We start from the raw sequence: 9,579 nt of genomic DNA on the forward strand, positions 1-9,579 counted from the left end.
GAGCACTAGGCGCTGAAGGGAACGGACAGACGGACGGACGGACAGACGGACAGACGGACGGACGGACAGACGGACGGACGGACAGACGGACGGACGGACAGACGGACAGACAGACATGGCTCAATCGACTCGGCTATTGATGCTGATCAAGAATATATACTTTATGGGGTCGGAAACGATTCCTTCTGGACGTTACACACATCCACTTTTACCACAAATCTAATATACCCCAATACTCATTTTGAGTATCGGGTATAATAATGCCATAAATTGGATAAACAATCCAAGCACAGTTTGCCAAAAAACAGACTTTATGGACAAGCAATTTAGTTTAGTGTTTACTCTGCTCTCCTCCTCCCACGCAGCTAGAGGGTCTCTCGATCTGATCACATCACGTATTCGGGAAGGGTATGGTAAAATATCATGTGAGAATGTTATAGCAGTGTAAGACAGTACGTAAATAGTATAAATTATTGACAGACGATCGGAGAAACGCGGCTGATCCTGTGCAGCTGGACATATACATATTCAGTTTATCGCGTAAAAAACTTTACATTAATCACGTCTGCACCAACACAAAGAACTTTAGTAGAGGATTCGGTGTGCAACTCAGAGCCAATTTTGTTGGGCAATTTCCTAGGCTCCAGCTCTCTCAGTCTCCAAATTCCAGATGTTCCCACAGACAGAAAGAAGAACAGGGCTGAAAGGTTTATAAATATTGTGAGGAAAGGTATTCCCACACGTAGGGGGCAGTGCAGGGTTAAGCGCTAACGGCCGTTATCCGGGGATATCCGGAGGCGGCGAATTCCCGAGGAGGGCTCTCCCGGGGACCCAAGATGAGAGGGGAGGACCCCTGGAGAGAGAGCCGCGGGATAACGGGATCGGGCCGGCAGTGGCCCAGCGCATGACCAAATATGGTCATGAGATCACGCCACCAGCCAGGTCCCGTTGGAAAGCGACAAGGGAATGAAGGAACGCCGATGGAAAAATACGGGCACCGCATGGCGGAAAGTGCCGTTAGCGCCAGGCGGCATCGGCGGTGCTGACGCAGAAGCGAGCCTATAGGAGGAGGGCCGCGACCAGGAACAAGGGACAGTCAGCAAACGGAGCTAGCGAGAGTGAAGTGCACAGTGAGTGACAAGAGTGAGACCAAGCGAAGGGAAAAGAGCGTTAGAAAGCGAACACGTTGTGTGAGGATTGAGAGGCGGACTCGAGCGTGCAGCCAAGAGCCAAAGACCCCAATCCCTTGAACCAACGGTGCCACGCTTGACGCGCAACCCACCAGGAGTGAGGCACCCTCGGGCCGAAAAGCCAAGGGAGTCGAGTGAGAGCGAACGCGTCAGGCGCCTGACTGAGAGGCGGATTTGGGCCACGTGCCAAGAATCGCTAGCCCCAGTCAGTAGAACCGGCGGTGCCACGCTCGGCGACGCCGTGGGGGCCCAGGGAGCGCCACGCTCATCGAACCACAGAGGAGAACCACGAGGAGAACCCGCACCGGAGTCGGAATAGCGTAAGATAGACTTAAGATACCAATAAAGCATACTAGCATACCAGTACAAGACCCAACCCGTGCCTTCTTACTTGTCGTCGGGGCAACATACAAATATTGTTGCAGCGAGCCTACCGACCGCTGAGCCAGCCCAGCTGCATCAGACGGGAAAAGAACGGACCGTTACAACTGGCGCCCAACGTGGGGCCTCTCGACAAGCAAAAGACAAAGTGCATTTGCGAAGGGCGGTATTGAGTTTGGTATCGCGAGGGCATAAAAATGAGGAGCCGACGATGGGTTCATTCATTGAGGAAAGAGGACTTGGTCCAGTGCGCGCGGGCGTGCGGTCTTCGATTGGAAGGCACGCTGACCGAAATGCGCCGAATCTTCAAGGAGTGGATAGAGAAACACGGAGAGGAACCGGAGTATGCGGACGCGCTCGAGGCCTGGGAGATGAAGGCGGGAGGAGCCGTGACCGCGGCCCAAATGGAGGACGGGGCGGATCCATACGAGCGCCTGACAATGCCGGCGAGTGCGGAGCAAGTAACGCTGTGGAGACGGCCGTCCGAGACCCCAGAGGAGCTCATCGCGAGCCTGGCGGTCCCGGTGAAAAGCCGGTCGCCTAGCCGACCGCGGGCAGAGAGTGGGGAGAGGCCAACCAGGCCAGCACAGCCGGAGCAAGGGGGCGCGAGAAACCCACAGGGATTGGAAGAAGGGAGAGCAGGGGAGGATCGTCGACGGGGACTAGATGAACAAACCACGAGACCGCCCAGTTCGAGTTTTGCCCACGTCGCCAAGCAGGTCAGCGAGTGGTCGTTTCGGTTCGATGGAACGGCGAAACCACTCGAGTTCCTGGAACAGATCGAGTGGTCAGCCGACATGTACGGGTTGGAGTTGAATCTAATTCCGCGAGCCATGCCTGAGCTGCTAAAGGGTCGGGCGCTCATGTGGTTTGTAGCCAACAACAGGCAGTGGCAGACATGGGACGCATTTGCGCGTAGCTTCCAAGCATACTTCCTGCCGAGGGGGTATTTTGAAAAATTACTCCAGGAGTTGAGGTTGAAGCAAAGATGGGGAGAGCCATTCAAGGACTACATGGTGGAGATGCAGACCCTTATGCGGCCACAAAAATGCACGCCCGAAGAGCAGTTGGAGCTCATTAGAGACAACAGCATGCCCGATCTGAGGGTGTTCATCCGGCCACATAGGTGCAGAGACCTGGATCACATGATGACGCTGGCCGACGAGTTTGAGGCTCTGGAGAGGGACCGGCTGGAGTTCCAACGGGAGTGTCCGGCGAATAAGGCAAAAGCAAACAATCCGTTCGCTCGTCCGGCAGTAACGGAGATATGTCGCCGCTGCCAGGGCGACACGACAGCCAGCTCTGAGTCGACAAGGGAAAAAAGGCCGGTCCCAACGCGGCGGGACGACCAAGCGAACACGAACATAGAGGCTGGGTTCGTGAAAAACCCAGCCCAGGCGTGTCGACGATGTGGAAGTGACCGCCATTGGGCACAAGCATGCGATGGCCGACCTATAACATTCTGCTGGAGGTGCGGCAAGGTAGGAGCCCCGACATGGCAGTGCTGCCAGAAAGCGGGAAACGCCCCGCGACCCAAGCCGCGGAGGGCCGTGCCAGGGTCGCAAGACGAAGCCCCCCAAAGCTCATAGGAGAACTCACGGAGGAGGATGTCCAGCTGTCGGCGGTAGTGAGGATCGCGGGCAGCAACTGGAAAGCAACGGTCGATACCGGGGCGACAAGCAGTTTTATCAGCTGCGAGGCGGCGAGTAGACTGGGGGAAGAGGGGCGACAGAAAGAGACGAGGAAGCTGGTGCGGCTGGCTGACGGACGCAGCCGAGAAATCAATTCCCAGATCGAGGTGGAGCTGGCCTTCGGGGACAAGATCGTTACAATCCCGCTTCTCGTGTTGCCCGGAGTACTAGATGAGCTGGTTCTGGGATGGGATTTCGTCGCCGCGGTCGGAGCAGAGGTGACCTGTGCGGGACACAGGATTGTGATCCCGGCGAGAGGCCACCGCCAGGGGCGGTTGGAGGAGAAGCTGTCAGTGGCGGTGGTAGCGAACACGGGAAGGTCTGTCGAGCCCGCATCCGACGGAACGCAAGCGGAGGAGGGGTCGGTTGAAAACTTCCTGGCAAAGGAGTTGGAAGAGTTCCGAGAACTGAAGGGAGTGTCGAACATAGCTACACACACGATCTCTATGAGTGATGCACAGCCGGTCAAACAGCGCTACTATCCCAAAAATCCCAAGATGCAAGCCGAAATCAACCAACAGGTTGACGAACTGCTGGAAAGAGGGTGTATTGAGCCATCGAAGAGCCCGTACAGTTCACCCATCGTGATGGTCAAAAAGAAGACGGGAAAGTGGAGATTATGCGTGGACTTCAGACAGATAAACGCAAAGTCCATCAAGGATGCGTACCCCATGCCAAGAACAGACTATATTTTGGACCAGCTCAGGGAGGCACGGTTCATCAGTAGCTTGGACTTAAAGGACGGATATTGGCAGATACCACTGGAGGAAGGAAGTAGAAAGTTCACCGCGTTCACGGTGCCCGGCAAAGGGCTGTTCCAGTGGAAGGTGATGCCATTCGGACTCCACTCAGCCTCGGCTACGTTTCAGAGGGCATTGGACCAGGTGATAGGCCCCGAGATGATGCCACACGCGTTCGCGTACCAAGACGACATCATTGTCATCGGCCGTACCGAGGAGGAGCACAAGCGCAACCTCGAAGAAGTCTTTCGACGGTTAAAGAACGCCAACTTGCGCCTAAATGTGGACAAGTGTCAATTTTTTAGGAAGGAGCTACGTTACCTGGGGCATTTGGTAACGGGAGATGGAATCTGCACCGATCCCGAGAAAGTGGCGGCCATTAAGGAGTTGCAGCCGCCAGCGAGTGTCAAAGAGCTACGACAATACTTGGGCGTGGCCTCCTGGTACCGGCGTTTCGTAAAGGGATTCGCCACGTTGGTGCAGCCCCTCAGCACTTTGCTGAAGAAGAAGGCCAAGTGGGAATGGTCAACGGAACAGCAAGAAGCGTTCGAGGACGTAAAAAGTCGGCTGACAGCGGATCCGGTGTTGGCATGCACAGATTTCTCAAAGAAATTCGTGCTCCAGACGGACGCCAGCGACTACGGACTGGGGGCGATCCTGACGCAAGATACGGAGAAGAGCGAGAGGGTCATCTCATACGCCAGTAGGACTCTGAATAGCGCAGAAAAGAACTATTCGGCGACTGAAAAGGAGTGTCTGGCCATTGTATGGGCTATAAGAAAGCTAAAGCCCTATCTGGAGGGATACCATTTCAAGGTGGTCACGGATCACATGGCGTTGAAATGGTTGAACAGCATCGAGAGCCCAACAGGGAGGATCGCCAGGTGGGCGCTGGAGCTACAACAATACGACTTCGAAGTGGCATATAGGAAAGGGCAGCTGAACGTAGTGGCGGATGCACTGTCCCGACAGCCATTGGCGGAGCGATGCCTGAAAACCACCGAGGAGGAAGCAGAAAAGGGACACGAACCGGAGGCAGAGTGCGGATGGATTAAAAAGGGCAAAGAGAGGATGAGGACGGAACCGAGGAAATATCCGGATTACGTCGAGGAAGCAGGCCGGATATACCGGCACATCCCGCACCGGGCTGGAGAAGAGGAGATAGCATCATGGAAGTTATGCGTACCGAAGGATCTAAGAAAGAGAGTTATAAGAGAGAATCACGACTCGCCGGAAGCGGGGCACGCGGGCGGCAGAAGGACGATGGCCCGAGTAGCCGCCCGATACTACTGGCCGGGGATGCACCGAGATGGGAGGACATACGTGAGAAAGTGTGAAAGCTGCATACGCTACAAACCAAGTCAACTGCAGGCGGCCGGGAAAATGCTGACACAAGTGCCAGAAGAGCCGTGGGCAACGGTGTGTGCCGACTTCGTGGGCCCTCTGCCCAGGTCAAAGCATGGGAATGCCATGTTATTGGTGATGGTGGATCTGTTCTCGAAATGGACCGAGTTGGTCCCCTTGAGGAAGGCCACTGCGGAAGCACTAACGAAAGCGTTCCGAGAGCGCATCGTGTCCCGGTTTGGCGTGCCGAAGGTGGTGATCACGGATAATGGCGTCCAGTTCACCAGTAGAGCTTTTAAGAGGTTTTTGGAGCAGATGGGTGTACGGCATCAGTTCACGGCCCCGTACACGCCGCAGGAGAACCCGACGGAGCGAACTAACCGGACAGTGAAAACTATGATAGCTCAGTTCACCGAAGGGAACCAGAGGAACTGGAATGAGAAATGGCCAGAGATAATGTTGGCCGTAAATTCAGGGGTGTCCGAATCCACCGGGTACTCGCCGGCGTTCGTGGTCCAAGGGAGAGAGCCGAGGCTACCAAAGGCTCTATACGATGACGAAGCGCTTGGCACAGGACAGGGCACGCACACTCCGGACGAGAACGCGGCCAAATTGAGAGAGGTGTTTCAACTGGTGAGGCGGAATCTCGAAAGAGCGGCGCAAGACCAGGCGAGGTATTATAACCTGAGGAGGAGAGCGTGGAAACCCACGATTGGAGACAAGGTATGGGCCAAGCAACACCATCTATCCAACGCGGCCGAAGGGTTTGCGGCAAAACTGGCCCCGAAATATGACGGGCCCTACACCATAATGGATTTCGTGTCCCCGGTCATTTGTAACTTAAAGAAGGACAGCGAGAAACGGACGCGGACCGCCCATATAGGGGACCTGAAGCCACAACCCGGGGAAGGAACCCCTAAAACAGGCCCGGGAGCCGAAGCGTAGACGACGCACAAGGAGGCGAGGCATACGGAGAAGGGTGGACGAGCACGGAAGACAGAGACTAACGGCAGGGGCAGAAAGGAGAGTCCCAGCTGGATGCCACGCAGGACAAGGTCGTACGAGTTACTCTTACAACTAAGGTTCAATAAAACTAAGAACCACGCGTGTCACGCAGGACATGAATCGCCCACAAGGGAGGAGCGGGCGGCCCAACTTGATGCCACGCAGGACAAGGCCGTACAGGATGCTCTTACAACTAAGGTGCAGTAAAACGGAGCAGCAGACGGCGGCCGGCGGACCAATAAAGCTGGACCTACAAGAAAAAAAAAGGATGATTAGCTCGTCAGCCAATTGGAACTGATCAAAGGCAAAGAAGGTAGAAGATACCCGGGTTACCACTATCCCAGGGGGGGGGGGGGGGGGCGGGTTGCGTGGTGCGTCGACGGACGAGGGGGCGCCCGAGAAGGGGGTTCCCAGATGAGCAGAAGTTCGGGTCCGGGTCCAGGGCATCGAAGCCAGCTGCTAACGTCGGGGATGGCGGGACAAAAGCGGATGCCGCCCGTGCGCGGTCTACCGGCTGGGGAATCGGATGATCCCTGGGTCCGAGGCGCTGCACGGGGGTGACATCCGCGTCTAAGCCGATCCAGAGACGGGCGGAGCTGGCCACGGGGGCGGGCCGATGTTTGGCAGCACGGGCGAAAGGTCGGAGGACCTATTGGGCACGAGCTGGGAGATCGGTCAGCACCCTGGACTGGAACCCAAGGACGGGCTGGAAGAAAGGCAAGGTGAGATGAGGAACCCAAGAACTCGGGAGGCTTACCAGATCCAAGGCGGAGCCGGGCAACACGTCGCCAGACCTGGAAGTAGAAAGGGCCAAACAAATAAAAAAAAAAGAAAGGGGAAAAGGAAGAAAAGTGGGAACCGGAGGAAAGCTAAGAAAATTAGGGGGCACCCTAGGGTTAACGCGGCGAGAGGCGCGGATAACTTTCAAAACGGGAGCGAGCGAGAGAGCCAGCTGGAAAGCAAGAGAGAGCCGTCCCACGGGCCCATGTAAGGCACCGTTACAGGGAACGGTAAACACCGGCACGAGCCCTTATAAAGGCGGGAGCAGCGCTCGATCAGGTCTTTTCAAAAGTTGACCACGTGGAAAAAAGAAAAAGGGTAAGATGCAGCAGCATTTAATGAGGTACCTAGCGGAGCAGCGAAAATGGATTCGCCGCGGGTATTAGGCTATGGGTGATACACAAAGTCGGCGGCAGGCGTACCAGGTCGAGCGCGAGGAGCAAAGGTCGAGTAGGAGTAGGTCCCCGGAGCTACAATTGTTGGCCTCACCGCTAGTGTCAACCGCGGGATCCATGGGACCGACGGTGTCCCCCATGGTATCGCCGGGGTACACCGAGGCGGAAAGTGACCTAGAATTGGTGAGCTGGGAGCCAGCGCCACGGAGAGAACGCAGACGCGAGGAGCCCCACACCAAGCGCGAGGAGCCCCGGACCAGCAGTAGCAAGGAGCCCCGCACCAGCAAGCGCGAGGGGCCCCGCACCAGCAAGCGCGAGGAGCCCCACACCGGCAAGCGCGAGGAGCACCGGACCAGCAGACGCGAGGAGTCCCGCACCGGCAAGCGCGAGGAGCCCCGGACCAGCAGGCACGAAGAGCCCCGCACCGACAAGCGCGAGAAGCCCCACCCCAGTAAGCGCGAGGAGCGGCCTGAGGGAGGAAGGACGGGGCGCACGGAGACGCGGAAGGAGGAGCCCAGTGAGCGGGCCTCGAAGCAGGCGTCCACGCGTTCGACGCGTACGGCCAAGGAAGAGGAGTCGTCGGCACGCACAAGGGGGAGGTCGACGGCGCGGCGAGGGGATCAGCGGCCGACAGACCCACAGGTCGAGGAGCCGCAGCCAACGCCGGCCGAAACCGCGGTCAAAGAGCCGCAGACAACGCCGATCGAGACCGCGGTCAAAGAGCCGCAGTCAACGCAGGCCGACATCGCGGAAGATAACGCGGCCGCTGAGGCACGACGCCTCGCGGAATGGCACCGGCGGTTCGCGCTGGCCGCGGCGGCGGAGGAGCGGAGACAACGGCGTGTATGGGAGGACGCCTTGACGCTGGCAAAGAGGCTGAAGGCCACGCAGGAGGCTGAAAAGGCGGCGCAAGAAGCGGAGGCGGAGCGCCACGAGCGAGACGTCGCGCACCAATGGCGGTGTATTAGCCGGGTCGACGCAGCGGAGCGAAGGGAGACGCGCCGTCTGCGGGCGGAAGCGGAGAAGGCAAGGGCGACGCGGGCGGAGGGCGCGGCCGGCGGGCTGGCGGTGATCTCCAGCGACGAGGAGGAGGCGGAGTGCCCACCAGCGCCGAAGGCGGCTCGAGTCCAGTCGCCCGAAGAGGAGTGGCAGGAGAGGCTACGACGAGCCGTGGTGGAGGAGGAGGAGCTCTGGCAGCCACCCCCTGAACACGTCGAGTCCGAGGAGGAGCCACGGCCGCAGGCACCACCGTCACCGGGGGCAGAGGAAGAGCTGTTCAGGCGTCGGCCGGCGGCTGAAGACGAGCGCGGTCAAGGGGGTCAGCAGCAGCAGCGTCAGCAGCAGCAGCATCAGCAACAGCAGCATGATGTGGCACGTGCAAACGCTGCACATATCGTGGGCCTCTGGGCCCGCGCCCCAGCAGCCCGGGCAAGAAGCGAGGGAGGCTCGACTGTGGGAGGAGGCACCACGCGCCAGTGACGAGCGGGACCCGAGGCGGCGGGCACGGCCACAGGAGTCGACAGGCCCATCGGTGGCACCCACCGCCGAAGAGGTGCCCGAGGAGGCGCCCGGGAGGACGGCAGAGGTCGAGACGGAGGGCACGACGAACACGCCAACATCACTGACGGCGGAGGGCCCAGCGGCGGCGCCCGAATCCGAGGTGGCGGCCGACGGCGAAGCGGATGACGGCGCAAGAGCAACGACGGAAGCGAAGAAGGACGAGGCCGCGGAACAACACTCACCTGAGCCATGGGAGAGAGGTCCTTGGCGATGGCCGGAACCCGGCCAGGGCGAGCGTCCGAAGCTGGGCCGACAGGCGTCGTGCCCAGGGGAGCGGGCGGAGGCGCGCCGGCCCGAGCTCCAGCGCCAGGCATCGTGGCCCCAGACGAGGTCGGCGGACAATTCACGGTGGCGGGCCGTCAACCGCGAGGAGTGGCCGGCCGTCGTCACGCGCTCTCTCGCGCGGATAAAGCCAACCGCAAGGATGGTGAAGCGTCTGGTCAACGACGGGGGCGTCCGGTACCGGCTATTGGTGTCCACCGATCGGCAGGAG

General features: G+C 58.9%; 1 protein-coding gene across 1 annotated transcript; it reads left to right on the top strand.

Moving 5' to 3' along the window:
- Positions 1-7,520: 7,520 nt before the first annotated feature.
- Positions 7,521-8,824, top strand: LOC117194635 (proteoglycan 4-like). Its single transcript, XM_033399154.1, has 2 exons — positions 7,521-8,487; positions 8,769-8,824. The coding sequence occupies exons 1-2, from the start codon at positions 7,521-7,523 to the stop codon at positions 8,822-8,824; spliced, it is 1,023 nt and encodes a 340-aa protein (XP_033255045.1).
- The last annotated feature ends 755 nt before the right edge of the window (positions 8,825-9,579 follow it).

Source organism: Drosophila miranda, assembly GCF_003369915.1.
Source record: "Drosophila miranda strain MSH22 chromosome Y unlocalized genomic scaffold, D.miranda_PacBio2.1 Contig_Y3_pilon, whole genome shotgun sequence".
NCBI lineage: Eukaryota > Metazoa > Arthropoda > Insecta > Diptera > Drosophilidae > Drosophila > Drosophila miranda.

Excerpts from the sequence above, each read along its gene's own strand:
- LOC117194635 (XM_033399154.1), top strand. The coding sequence starts at position 7,521 with ATGGGTGATACACAAAGTCGGCGGCAGGCGTACCAGGTCGAGCGCGAG. Across the intron at positions 8,488-8,768 it reads CGTCGCGCACCAATGGCGGT|GCACCACCGTCACCGGGGGC; the intron begins GTATTAGCCGGG and ends CCACGGCCGCAG.